A 15,069-nucleotide genomic window follows, 5' to 3' on the forward strand; every position below is an offset into this window, starting at 1 on the left:
TTATAAGAAAGAGAATTTATAATACAAAAAAGTGAGATGATTTGACGATTCACTCAATTATTTCTACTGGTTTTCATCAACAGTTACATTTGAGTGTGCAAAAGAGTTTTGCTTTTGTAGTGGAGTAAAAACAAATAACATAATTATAGAGTTTTCATAAATAGTGACAACTCATGCTATACATTTTAGGTATTGTGGATTAAGATTTTCTCATATTTACAAATAAACAATAATAAAAATATCATTACGAATATTATGATTTAGTGTTTAATTTAAATTCTAATTTAATGTATATTTTGAATGTAATATTGTTTATAGTTGATCTTTTAATTTTCCGACGTAATATATTTAATATTAATATCTATTTGAAGATATTTGTATTATTCATTTAATGGTATAACTACTTAAGAATAATACATAAATTATAATTATATATTTTATAATAATTATTTATGTATAATATATAATGAATGTAAAAAATTTGAATTAATCAATGAAAGATATAAATAATAGAAAAACAATTAAAGTTAAGGGGGTTTACTTGAATATATATATATATATATATATATATATATATATATATATATATATATATATATATATATATATATATATATATATATATATATATATATATATATATATATATATATATATATATATATCATTGTCGTTATGAACACAAATAGAGTGGGCCCAACTAAAAAGAACCCTATTTCTACAATACATTTTAAAACTAACCTATTTTTACAATGTTTTTTGAAAACTAACCTATTTTTACAAAAAAACTCCAAATACTCGACCTCCTTTAATTTCATACAAGTCGGAACCTCATCACATGCCGAATTTACTGTGTTTAAACTCTTCTTAAACTCTGAAACCTGAGAGAAGTATCAAAATTAATGAGATAGTGATAATAATATGTAAAAAGAAATGTTAGAACATGAAAGAAGATACCTGGATGTCAAATTGAATTTTTGACAGACAATATCGTAATATTGATCCAACATGTGGCACCTTCATGAGCTCCATGAAGAACTCAGAAATAAAATTTAAAAAATTATGAGAATTAAAAGTTGCATAAAAAGATAGAAATACAGGAATGAAGAAGATCACATTTTTCCAGCATCTCCCTGCTACCTGCAAAATTCTGGAAAGTTGCAATGAAGAAGATCAATACAGGAATGAAAGTACAACAACAGAAAGCTAAGAGGTTAAAAAACTGATAATTGCATCAAAACTGAAACTTTTTCACCACACACACACATATATATATATATATATATATATATATATATATATATATATATATATATATATATATATATATATATATATATATAAGTGTGAAGTAATATACTCACCATGAGAAGCTCCATTTCTTGTTTAGTAGGACAAAATTTGATAAGATTCTCTACTTGATAATCAGATAAGATTGATTCGTCCATAGCTAAAGCTGCACCCTGTGTATAACAAATAAAATTGCGTTTATTTAACTCGTTCACGAGACAAATCAAGTGTATAAACACTGCCATAATTATAATTATATCATGCAAGTTATTTGACTTTTGATGCAAAGTGATTGCTTATCTGAAAATCAAAAAACAAACAATACATAATATAAAAAACATAATTCACAAAACAATCAAAAGTGAAAAGTGATAACTACGGGTAAAAGTCTGAGAGAGAGATTGTAGATTTGTGATTTGGTCAACACAAAGCAGGCAATCAGCAATCCACAATCGTGGCGAAAGCTAAAGGGGCAGGCAATGGACAAGCAGTAAACGGACTTGAATCAATCAGTTCAAGCAAAAACCAAAGGGAAATTGGGGGAAAACGCAGTTGAGGTTTGAATTTCGAAGCCAAAGGGGCATGCAATTGAAAATCATCCACCTCCCTTGCAATCATTCCACAGAAATCAGAAATTTAGAATTTAAATATTGGATGCAGATTAACAGATTAGGGAGGAGGGAGTCATTCTCTCCCATTTTATTGTTTTTCGGTCTTATTATTATTATTATTATTGTATTATTATTATTATTATTATATGTGTTTGTGTATGGATTTTATTTATAAATGCTTGTATTTTATATTTTGTTTTATGATTATAAAGAATTGATACACTATAGACAAATTGTTAATATTGTTTTTGTCTTTTGTCTTTTGTTTTAATTTTTAAGAGGTACATTTGACCATGAGGTATTAGTGTCATCATTTTTAAACATGATATCCATCAGTTTATGTAAATTTATTAATAACAATGACTTCAACTTTAGGAACTATTTATATGTATTACCTCTTGAAATCATAGTTCTTGTGCTTGGTAAATTACCTCTTAAACGTCACATCCATTATTTATTGTTCTTAGTAATAGTTCTTGCCGTTTGATAACCAATAATGAATGGTTTTTTGAAATCATATATCAGTTACATTGAAATCATATGTATCATATCTTTGTATGTATCAATATATCTACTACGATTGAATCGTATGCAAGTTATCAAATTGACCAGATATGTATTCATATTTTGTTATATGTTTTGGTTTTGCATAGAGATTATTTTCAAACTGAGCATATATGTATTTTTGTTCATCAGATGTTCAGGTATTCATCACTCATGAAATTTTAATGGAGTGGGTTCAAAATACGACACGATCTCTTCGGTATGTGGTTATTATAGAGATCAAAAATGAAATCAAGTGGATATACATAAAAAAATCATTTTAGTTTGTGACCTATTCCATTTATTAATAAAAAAAGTATGAAATAGAGGAAAGAGAGAGTAAAGGTTGACAGTTTAGGGGGGTTTGAAGTTGAGAATAGAGAAGAATTCTGATTGCAAATGGAATCATGGATGATGAAAAAACAAATAAATTGGGCATTCCAAGAACATTAGAATCACTCACCCAACAATTATGTGAAATTGAAACAAACAAAATGTGTCTAAATCTCAATTTTGTTACAACATTACTTACACCGAGAGTGGCCTATACCTACTAGTTCTATATACAACAAATTTTATGGCCAGTTTTCTTGTCAAAAACTCTAATATAACCAATTTCTCCCTAATGATACAAAGTGAATAATCAAATATGGATGTTATGTTAGTATTAGGTTAGCAGACATATATACATGGTTAATATAATCTACATTGTTATTGTTATTAATAATAATCTCTAGGTAGGGTCATTGTCATTCTTGTCAACATATTTTCTTCATCAAGTCTTTTTCTTCACCTCGAAACACCAAATCATGCCATGTGTCTTTGTATTTTATTTACAGCAGAGATCAGAGCTGTTTGCAGGAACTGTGGGTGTATGTGTATGTGTATGTGTATGTGCATGGACAAACATACCCTTTTCAGGTTCCTTTGGTCAACAAACACCCTTTGACTTTCTTTCTAGGTGTGTGGGGTAGTGGGTATCATCATTCATCAACATGCTTTGCATATATTCTTGTTGTAATTTTATTATATTTATTTTTTTGTTAAGTTAATACCCTTTGCCCTCTCCATTTCAACCTCTTTCTGAGCCTTCTTCTTTTCTAGTTCAGCTTGTTTATAGTTTTCTTCATGAGCTTTTCTAAACAGCCTCACAAAGTTCAAAAGGGTCTGTGTAACTGCACAACCATAAACCATCATTCTTTTCTTATATTCTCAAACATATGCAATTCAACAATTATTATTATTATTATTATTATTGCTTATAAAAAGAACATGCCACTTAAATATGTTACCTTGTTCAAAAGGGCAACGTGCAGGATCTTCACCAAAATATAATGCCAATGCATCAGCATTTCTACCCTGCAACACAAACATTATTAAATAATACAAAATATATAAAAAAAAAAAATTAATTAAAAGGGTTTCTTCTTGATTCTTACCACCACAGAATACAAATTTGTTACGGACCCCACTTCTGACTCAGCAATGCTGATAAACTGATTCAGTGTCTATCAATGCAAGAAAAAGAAATATTCGCATCAGATTCTAAATTTATATAACAAAAAAAAAAGATACTGAATTAGAGGAAATTGAGTAAAATAAATGTTTTTGTGTATTTACTTTATGAAAAACTTCAGAGACAGGGCCATCGTTTGCAGAAGCATCGAGTTCTTGTCTGACCTTCTCCAGACCCTTAATAATGGCCTGCATTTCTTCTGCTAAAGACTTCAATTGTATCTGCAACCAAGAAACTCCCTTTTATTTATCATTTTCTTTAAATAAATCTTTTTTTTTTTGAGAAAATAAGTGAAGCTGTGAACCTTAGTTGCAGCCTCGAGACTAACAAGATCCACATGAAAATCCAAAAGGGCAGGTGATTTGGCAGCAAGAACCTGTAAAATTAAACTTGAAATTTTATGCAAAAGGGACTTATACAAAATCTATATAAATAGCAAAAGGGAGTTAGTTGTACCTTGCAGAGGTAATGCATTAAAGTCATTTTGCTGTTGGAAGCACGTGTATCTGTTAGTTTCAAAAGACTGTCTAACTTGAAACCAACTGCAGAACCTGCAAATTTGTATCAAAAATGAACAATCCTTTTTTTTTTTTTGTTTTTGAATAAAACTCGATATGAAATAACCAAAAAGGTTGCCTTTTTTTTACCTCTTGCAGTTCCTTGATTTAATGTATTCCCTAAATACAAAATCCGTTTCATGATCTCCTTTAATTTCACAGAAGTCCTGACCTCGTCACATGCAGAATTTACAGTGTTTAAACTCTTCTTAAACTCAGAAAGCTGAAAGAAATGTCAAAATGAGATAATAATAAAAATATATAAAAAGAAATTTTTCATTAGCAGACTCCAATTATAACATAAAAGAAAATACCTGGGTGTTAAACTGTATTTTGAACAGAAAAACTCGTAATTTAGATTCGACACGTGGCACCTTCATGAGCTCCAAGAAGAACTGGGGAGACAAAATTTTAAAATTATGATAAGAATTTAACGTTTCATAAATAGATAAAATATTACATGATCTGGGTGCTAACTAACCTGTTCACACTTGCCCAACATATCCCTGTCACCTGTATAATTCTGAAAAGTTGCAATGAAGAAGATGAATACATAATTCATAAATGAAAGTAAAACTTCTATTATTAATTTACACCCAATAAATATGCCCCATCAATAAAGTGAGAAAAAGGTTTCACCTTCAGAAGCTCCATTTCTTCTTTAGTAGGACAAAACTTGATAAGATTCTCTACTTGATCAGCATCTAAGATTGATTCATCCATAGCTAAAGCTGCAGCCTGTAGATGCCAAATAAAATTTCAAGACTATAATATTGATATTGCCATTTATTTTGTGAAGAATTTGATCTAAAAAGAAAGTGTTTGAATTTGCATACAAGATCCAAGGAAAGAATAGTTGTAAAAAAAAAAAAAAAAAAAAAGTTACCATCATGTCAGGAAGTGGCATCTTAACCTTGGTGAGCATGATTTCTGTGTTATTGGCTCTCCTCAAATCCATCTGATAAACAATTTTGCAATAACAATCAGGGAAAGAAGATCAATATGCTAAATGCCACATAACATATCTGATAAATTAGGGTTTATGTGAGGTTTTGGGATTAGGATTTTGAAATCCTTAAGTTGAACTTATTACATTTTCAAGTGTTAAGAGATTCTATACCTGACACTAACTTCGAAAAACATGTCCTTTATCTAATACAAGTAAAAGTAATTTCAAATATAATAATTTTTATTTATTAATTACCAAGTGGATTTTTTCAGTTTTTGAGCCAGTAGACTTGCGGCGTCCTCCTCCTTTAGAAGTATCTTTTTTTGGGACAATGGCTGAGAACAGTGTCTCAAGTTCTGACACATCAAAATCTGCTGCACTACAATTCAATAACAACATAATAAATCAAAAACATATAAATAAAAAGTGTGTATAATAATAATGTTTATTAAAAAAAAAAAAAAAATGGAAAATACCTTTGGGTTTCGCCAGGCCTTTGCAATTCTTCCCACAAGGAACCTTGCAAAGCCCTGGTGACTTTGCTCCAATGGAGTGGCTTTAAGTTTGATCTCCGTGGTGCTGCAGCCATTCCAGCAGGGCGGGCAAGTCCTCTACCCCGTGGTGGTGGAGGCCCAAAACTTGGAGGTCCAGGCGCACGACCTCCCGGTGGAGGTGGTGGTGGCCCAACTCCTGGAGGTCTTGGTGGTCCAGGTGGAGGAGGTGGACCAGGTGCACGGCCTCCAGGTGGAGGTGGTGGTGGTGGTCCAGGTGCACGGCCTCCAGGAGGAGGGGGCGGTGGTGGTGGTCCAGGTGCATGGCCTCCAGGAGGAGGGGGTGGTGGTGGTGGTCCAGGTGCACGGCCTCCAGGAGGAGGGGGCGGTGGTGGTGGTCCAGGTGCACGGCCTCCAGGAGGAGGGGGTGGAGGTGGTGGTCCAGGTGCACGGCCTCCAGGAGGAGGGGGCGGAGGTGGTGGTCCAGGCGCACGGCCTCCTCCAGGTGGAGGTGGTGGAGGCGGTGGTCCCCGCATTGGTGGAGGTGGTGGTGGTGGACCACCACCAGACATTGGTGGAGGAGGTGGTGCTCCTCGGAACGGAGGTGGGGGAGGTGGAGGTGGGTTTCCATACATAGGTGGAGGTGGTGGGGGTGGGGGTCCACGCATTGGAGGAGGAGGTGGGGTAGGGACTCCATGGGTTGGTGGTGGAGGTGGAGGTGGAGGTGGGGGTGGAGGTCCACGTGCAGCATAAAGCGGTGGAGATGGAGCTCCGTATGTCGACATAGGGGGAGGTGGTGGAGGAGGAGGTGGGAATGGAGCACTTCGCGAAGGAGGTAGCGGTGGTGGTGGTGGTGGTGGAGGTGGTGATGGGGAATCATACTTTGGAGGAGGAGGTGGTGGTGGTGGTGGTGCAGTACCTCGTGAGAAAGGTGGTGGTGGCGGTGGTGGAGGTGGAGATGGGGCTCCTCCATACATTGGGGGTGGGGGTGGGGGTGGGGGCGGTGGAGATGGAGCTCCATACCTGGGCGGTGGTGGTGGTGGTGGCGGTGGCGGTAATGGGGTATTATAACTAGGATATGAAGTTGAATACATTGGAGGTGGGGGTGGTGGTGGTGGTGGAGGAGATGTGGCTGCATACATGGGAGGTGGGGGTGGGGGTGGGGGTGGTGGAGGAGGTGCAGCTGCATACATTGGAGGTGGTGGTGGGGGTGGAGGTGGAGATGGAGAATATGGGGCTCCATACATTGGAGGTGGAGGTGGAGGTGGTGGTGGTGGTGGCGGTGGAGGAGATGCGGCTGCATACATTGGAGGTGGTGGTGGGGGTGGAGGTGGAGGTGGAGGTGCAACCTGTTTAGGAGGCAAAGGTGGAGAAGCAGGCACAACTTCATCATCAATATAGATGTCATATGAGCTAGGTGGTGGAGGTGGAGGAGGAGGAGGTGGTGGTGGTGGAGGTGGAGATGCCCTGCTTGCTACTGGCGGCAGTGGTGTAGGAGGTGGAGTAGTAACCTTCACTGAATTCTCTTCCAAAATTCCAACAAGATCTTTCAAGGCACCAGAACCCAGAGACTTACCAGATCGCCGAACAGGTGAAGACTCGCCCACTTTAACATCTTTCTTTGATCCATTCTCTGCTTTATTCCTCACACCTTCACCTGATTTTTTCTCCCCCAATTCTGCCAGGACAGGTGGCGCACTATTATACCTCGTTGGTGGATAAGACACATGCAATGAATTCGTATACGATCCTTTATTAGGAGGAATCCACCTTGACACCACATTCGGCTTTGCAATTCTTGTATTCACAGGACCTTCCGGTGGCTTTCCTTTTTGCTTTGAGTTTCCCGAAACTTTTCTTCCATCTTTACCCTTCTTCCCCGGACTCTCTTCCCTTTCCTCTTTATCTTTTATTTCAACTTCATTAGCAACCACTTCTGTAAGCTTCAAACCACCATTTATATACCCCAAATCATTTCCTTTTTTCACCTTATTTTCAGGTTGTGCTTCCTCCTTCAACACTATATCATAATTTTCAGCATCCGATTCATTGTCTTTTATAGTTAAAAGAGTATCAGATTCAAATTCAGATTCAGATTCCACTTTTGCATCTGGCGTATCAACTACATTACTGAAAATCTCTTCCATATCATAAAACTCTTCAGGTGTAGGACTTTCTGTCTCACTCCCATCTTCAAATTCTCCTTCTGTGTTGATCATAGATGATAGAGCATCAGCATCCGAAAAAATCACCTGATAATACATCATGTATCTATATATATGAGTATATGCATTCAACTTCTTTCACTTCTCAAAAAAAAAAAAAAAAGATTCAAAAATAAAATCAAAGTTTTCGACTTTCCTACCTCTGCTTTAAAGTTCTTGGGAATCTGGTCTCTTGAATCCCACATGACATCAACTTCATCGCGACTCAACATAAGCACATTACCTCGAATAAACGTTGTGTGAAACATCACTCTAAACATCATTTCCTCTCTTACATGATCCAAATGTATGCATTCAAGAACAACATCACCTTGTACACGATGATGAATATCTATCTTCACAAGCTCACACTCTTCTGGTTGATAGTAACGCGCTTGTTTTTTGGTTTTTGAAGATGAAAACAAAAGCTTAGAACTTCTATTGGCTGTTGTTGAAGATGAATCTTGACCATATACACGAACAACAGGTCGACAACCCTTTTCACCAAAAATTGGAAGGACACGAAGTATGATACAATCCAAAGCTAAAGGTGTGTCTGAAGGTGGCCAATCAGAACCCAAATTTCTCCTTGATATATACTGAAGATACCTCAGCTGTGAAGGCTGAGGATTTAAAGGTGTAAGAAGATGAAGAAGCTCTTTAGGGGCTTGTTTGTATACCATATCAAGAGTCTTCTGTTCACCATTGTATTGTTTGCGAAATAGAAGAAGAGCTGCAAGCATAAAAGCAAGAACAGGCCACCCTCCTCTTTCACAGTGCATTAAGAGCACGTTTTGTTGTCCTGCTAATGATAACCAGCTTTCACTGGACCGAAGAAAGTGATGGATCATTTCTAATGGTAACATTGGGCACCCTTCATATTGTCTAGGGTACTCCATTACTGTCATGTCGTATTGAGATAATATGTCTGAAATTTGGGTCCTTTTATCGCCTTCTCTAAAGTTGAAAACCATGAAAGACGAATCAGGATAGTAGTCTTGGAGTTCTGCAACAATGCCACCCATGTACATCTTGTATTCATCTTCTTCCAGTACTTCACTCGAGAAGCAGCAATCAAAAACTGCAAATAAATTTTGTCAATCAGAAGGTAGAAAAGTTTTGGACCTAAAATATACCAAATTTCCCACAAATGTCAACTCTAGAAGAAAGATATTTGAAACAGAAAATGGTGGCTGAAGTAAGGTCGTATGATAAATCCGATACAACAGGAGAAAAAATCGAACTGTTTCAGTAAAATTCGAAGAAATAATCAACAAATTACGAATTCATCCCAAAAGAAACGGGAAAGAGCGAATTTGAATAATGTGTTGAGAATATTTAGCAGGTGAACTTAGATTCTTCTATGGATTCCGAGATTCTAGAAGATAAGCGAAATTGTGTGGCGCTTTAATTAGAAACATACCGTAAACCCGCTCGGAGATCTCAAGGAGGCGATCCGGCGGCTTGCGATAAAAGAAGCGTTTGAACAGCGCCATCTAATGGCGCTGTTACGCTTCCGACCGGATCCAAAATCTTGACCCCTGTATGTTCAATTTCTTCAACCCAAAAATGTTGACTCTGTAATACCTAGATCGATCTCGCACTTGTCCTATTGTCGTTTCTAATTTACACCCAGTAATATATAGCACCAATCCGATCACAGAGAAGTGTTGAATTCGATTTTAAACTCCAATTGCGAATTCGATCCCCCAATATAAGCTTAGAAGACAAGGCCGGTGTGTGCGTAATCTATAAATCTACTAATCTGGGTCAGCTGATTAAAGAGAAATTCTGGTGAAGTTAATGATGAAGTATAGATAAGTTTAGTGGAGATAGGGTTTGTGGGAAGTTATAGGTAGGGAAATGGCGATCGAAACATTAGGAGGAAGAAGCATGTGGTTTTTCTGCCAATTTGATGATGATTTGGAAATCACATGGAGAGATGGATGAAATGAAATGGGGGAGTGTTGAAAAAGGAAAGAAGAATCGTAGACCCGAACCTTTCTACCAATTGTATGAATCAGTGAGATGCAAATCTGTGATTATCACATACACGTGGAATCTAAAAGAACAAAGAAAGAAAGATTATGAACAAGATATGGAGAGATTTAAGGGTTTGAAGTTCGAAGAAATAAAGATGAAAGAGATAAAAAAAGTTTGGAGTATATTGTTGTCAAAGGGATTTACAAAAATGTGATTTTTGCTTTCTTCCATGGCAACTCGACTCTCGGACCCTTGCTATTTTTCTTGTTTTTTTCATATTTTATGATGTTTTTCTTTACATTAAAAAAATAATGTTTTTATTTTTTTGTTTATGAGAAATCTCTAATAAAATCTTACTGATGTTTTAATTTAGTTTACTGTTTAATCATAACGTTTATTTTTTAATAGAAAAATCTAATTTATACGATAATCTGTCATTTTCTGTTGAAAAAAAAAATAAGAACTGTTTCGTTAATTTGAATAAAATATAAAATAATTAAGACTTTTTATGTTTAAAAAATAAAAATTAGATTAAACCTATTAGGACTTTATCATTGATTTCCCTACTTTAAAAACTTAAATGTTAGATAACAACAAATTATTAAAAGATAAAGACTATAATAATCATTATTTAAATTTGTCTACATTAAAATAGTCATATGAATGAAAAATATCCGGTTGACAACAATTTTGTAGGCCACCATCACTGAAATATTGGTGGCCTTTTAAGATTTCGTAAGCTAGTATTTGCAAAAATCTAGGTTGACTGTAACTTTTTTTTCAAATTATATTAGGTTATCCTTGTTATCGAAATAATTCAAATGATATGATAATTATCACAAAGTTTGTATGCGAAAGTGAAAATGTTATTTTTAAATTTATTTTAAAAATATTTTTGTAGGACACTTTGTGATTGGGAAAATCCAAATGTTATGACGGTTGTTATAAAGTTTGTATGCGAAAACTATGAAGTTTTTCTTTCATAATTAGGAGTGTAATATGTTTATGAAAAGTCATTTGTTATAAATAATACAATAAAAAATTTAACTCAAATTCAACTAAAACAACCTACTTTGAAGGTTCAAAGTTTTGAAAAAATAAATAAATAAATAAATAAATAAATAATAATAATAATAATAATAATAATAACAATAACAATAACAGATAACTATGAAAATCTATATTTTCGCAGGTGCTCCACCTGTAATGATTATGTTATTTTAATCATTTTCTAATTTTTTTTAGTTGTTTTACAATAAAAACTTTTAAAAATAATTCTTATGATCATTTTTTATAGAAATTTTGAGACTATCATAAACATTTATTACAAATGGTAATACTAGCTCATAAACTTTTTTGTACAAAATATAAAACCATTATTTAATTTTGATGATTGTATGATTATTTGTTAATGTTAAAGTTTCAATTCTAAGAAAAGTTATTTGACTTTTTTATAATGAATAAGTCTTGTTCAATAGTATTTGTATTTTATATTATCAAAGAGCTTATATTTAACATTACATATGAACAAAAGTAAAGTGTTAAGAAACAAGTTTTTTTTGTAAAATATAGCTCAATACTAATTGTATTTTGTATTATCAAAGAGCCTTTATTTATATTACATATGAACAAAAAGTAAAGTATTAAGAAACAAACTTTTTTATTTTAGTGATTGATATGTAAGTTATAGCCTACATTACGTAAGCTATGCACATTAAAAAATTGTCATGTCGCACAAAGGTTATCGAGTGCCAAAACCACTGGTTGCTATACACAACTACACAAGACTTTGTACAAAGAAGTAATGTATATTGAAATTTCAAAACCCAATATTTTATATTATAAATATAAATAAAAACCAAATTCTCATGTATGTAACAATCTAGTGGCATTTTATAAATATATACAAAATCAATTCAGTGGCTAAAAATGTACATTTTTATATATAATCCATCAACTTTATATAATGTAGGAGAGTTTAATGCGAAAAGTTCAAGTTTAATCCATCAATTTTATATAATTCGTCATTTGCAATCTCTTCATTTGTAAAATGATATTTTCCGTTCTTTTACTTTTTAAATATCACTTTCACCCTCATGCACATTCAACTTTATAAAATGTCATTTTCATCTTTTTATTTTCTAAACTTTTGTATGTATCCCCGTATACACAATGTACAAGAATGCCAATGTGTAAAGTGCAATTTTAATCTATCAACTTTGTATAATCTGTCACTTTCAACCACTCTAATTTTTAAAATGATATTTTTCATCTCTTTACCTTTTAAAATATCACTTTCACCTCTTCTAGCTTTAACTTTGTAAAATATCACTTTCACCTCCTTCATTTTCTAAACTTTCGTGCTTATCTGATACACAACAAAAATACATAAAATTTTGTGACAAAACGCAGACTCAATTATTAGTTATTACTGTCTAGTATGTAGTAGATATGCTAATTAAATCATCGAAAAAATACATATCTATCAATTAAGAAACCAATATTGATCATTTTTTGGATTACAAAAAATAAATGGATATTGAAATTTCAAAATCCAATATTTTTTATTTACTTCTTGTTTGTTCACATCAATAATAAATTATCTTGTTTGGATATAAAATATTTACGGCATATACCGAATTTAATAATGTGTTTTTCATAAATTACTTCATTGTTACTTATTCGGTGGGTGTTTGGGATTGCTTATTTAAAAATTATTATTGACTTATTCTCGTTTGTGTCGGTAATAAGAAGTTTTTAGTGTTTGGATAAAAATATTTGATAAACACTTATTGACTTAAATAAGAACTTTGATAAGTCGTTTCTTACTTACGTATTGACTTATTAAGAAGTTTTTGATAAGTTGTTTTATTATTATAGATAAAACATAAGAGTTTGCCAAACACTAAAATAACTTATCAACTTATTTTGTTTTGATACCAAATAAGCTAATCCAAACACTTTTTCTAAAACTTCGTTATAACATCGGATAAGCTAATAAGCATTTTTACAAATAAGCATAAGTTGATTTAAATAAGTGTAACATACACGTTTTGAAATCGTGTTTTAAGTAAATAATATTATGAAATATTAAGTGATGAATTTGAATGTTGAGTTCTAACAGATAGTTTTTACTAGAAATGAAGTAAAACTATGTTTAGAATCACTCATAAAATGTTGGAAGTCTTATGAGATTCCAATTAAAAACCAAATAGTAAAATATAGCGAAAATATAAAATTTGGAATAAGTAAAATTTTATTATTGAAAGTTGTAGATAATCTCGTTAGAAGCATTTAGGCGAAAACCTCATCGAAATCCGAGTTATAACGAAGAAGTTATGACCAAACGAAGATCCGTGATAAATCCGGAAAATACATTGTCGCGTAAAAATTTAGTTTTCGATAAACTAATTTTTAGTCTTAGTGATGTAAATGAAAGTTGTAGAACTCGTGAAAATAATCAACTTTCATATAAAGACCGTTTGAATCTGACTTCGTATGAGGAAGTTATGATTTTTCGAAGTTTCAGCTTAGCAGTAGACAGCTAAAAACTCGAATTTTAGATCGAGTGACTTTTAGCCGACACAACCTAAACGAGAATTGAAGGTCTCGTCATTTATAGTGCAACGGTAAAAAGTCTGATGAAAACGGACGTCGGATGAAGAAGTTCTGAATTTTTAACGGATTTTCCTCTCCCGGTCTGTTAAAAATAATAATATTAAAATTAAAGTCAAAATTAGCCGACGAAGTCTAAACGAAAGTTGTAGAGCATAATTTTAGCTTCGCGTGCATATAAAGAACGTTAAAACGGAGCTCGTATGTGAAAGTTATGGATTTTAGAAGTTTTTGCACAAAAACCGAGAAATCTCGCATACGTGGACTTCGGCCACGTCACCCTCGCTTAAAGCATGCCACATATCCGAAATTAGTGAGTCACCGAAGCCAGCTGGCGAGACGTGTCGCTTGCCCTCGCATCTGAAGTCCGGTCTGCTAAGAATCCGACGCGTGCCCTTTATCACGTGTGCGAGCCTCGCAGGGGTGCCACGTCCGAAGCCTCACCTTGGTCCAATCAGAAGCCGATACCGAGCCCCTCGCATGCGCAACCCACGTGCGAGCCACCTGCGCACCGTCAGCGTCCGAGCCGAAGACCCAGCCGATGACGCGCCTGAAGCTGATGACTCCTCGCATCCGAGCCTCGCCGAAGCTGCCATCTGGTCCGAGCCTCGCAGCCACTTGTCTCCTTCCCTTCGCTTCGGATCCGAAGCTCGGCCCTATATAAGGGGTGCGAGCCCTCTCGGCTAGTTTTAGAAAATTTCCACTTTCACCCCCTTTTTCAATATTTTTACTATCCCGACATCCCCCGAAGCCCCGGTACTGATTCTAAAGCCCGAAACACGCCCCGAGACTCCCGAGAAGCCCGAAAAATTTATCTTTTCGGTTTCGAAGCTCTACCTTCGCAGAGCCCGGTTTTCAACGACGAAAGTCATATTTAGAGCCGAAGTACTGCCCAAATTAATATTTTAGCCCCCGGTTATTTCACGGTGAGTTTAATATATAGAAATAATTGTATGTTATGTGTTATATGTGCTACATGCTTTTCAGTGTTATTATTCCGGGTTATTTTCACGGGTTATTTTTAATTGCTATTTTTATATAGCAAAGAAATATCTTTGACCATGTAATCAGTGAAAGGACTTAGATTCACGTTGGTACTGGTATATAGCCTCTGGCCATGTGGAACATGTCTCCGTAAGAGAATGAATTCTATTCTATGGTAGTGGCAGAAGGTTAGACAGGGCTATAAGCCTGAAATCTACCGAAATGTTAATCCGAAGTTGTATATCTTCTGTGTCGTTTGGGCCAAAGCTTTATTGATGTATATCAAGCATGGAAATTGTTATGTCTCATTGATTGTACATCTTTAA

General features: G+C 34.5%; 1 protein-coding gene and 1 long non-coding RNA gene across 3 annotated transcripts; both read right to left on the minus strand.

Annotated features, from left to right (window-relative positions):
• Positions 1-682: 682 nt before the first annotated feature.
• On the minus strand, positions 683-1,884 carry LOC111894872 (uncharacterized). The gene is made up of 3 exons (XR_002851339.2): positions 1,365-1,884; positions 958-1,150; positions 683-881 (listed from the first exon to the last, which is right to left on the minus strand). It is a non-coding gene; the product is annotated as an uncharacterized LOC111894872 (long non-coding RNA).
• A 1,015-nt stretch (positions 1,885-2,899) lies between these two features.
• LOC111894871 (formin-like protein 20) lies at positions 2,900-10,386 on the minus strand. Of its 2 annotated transcripts, none has more exons than XM_052770521.1 (15): positions 9,585-10,385; positions 8,323-9,242; positions 5,943-8,209; positions 5,722-5,845; positions 5,404-5,475; positions 5,157-5,255; positions 4,999-5,040; positions 4,832-4,912; positions 4,608-4,740; positions 4,417-4,511; positions 4,265-4,336; positions 4,065-4,181; positions 3,884-3,952; positions 3,737-3,803; positions 2,900-3,619 (listed from the first exon to the last, which is right to left on the minus strand). In XM_052770521.1, exons 1-15 carry the CDS (start codon positions 9,655-9,657, stop codon positions 3,477-3,479), a joined length of 4,374 nt encoding a protein of 1,457 aa, XP_052626481.1. In that variant the 5' UTR covers positions 9,658-10,385; the 3' UTR covers positions 2,900-3,476. The 2 variants fall into 2 exon arrangements, 1 of the variants encoding a protein (XP_052626481.1); XR_008231752.1 differs by having other exon boundaries at positions 3,531-3,619; positions 3,737-3,798; positions 9,585-10,386.
• Positions 10,387-15,069: the final 4,683 nt, after the last annotated feature.

The sequence above is a fragment of the Lactuca sativa genome, chromosome 4, assembly GCF_002870075.4.
Source record: "Lactuca sativa cultivar Salinas chromosome 4, Lsat_Salinas_v11, whole genome shotgun sequence".
NCBI lineage: Eukaryota > Viridiplantae > Streptophyta > Magnoliopsida > Asterales > Asteraceae > Lactuca > Lactuca sativa.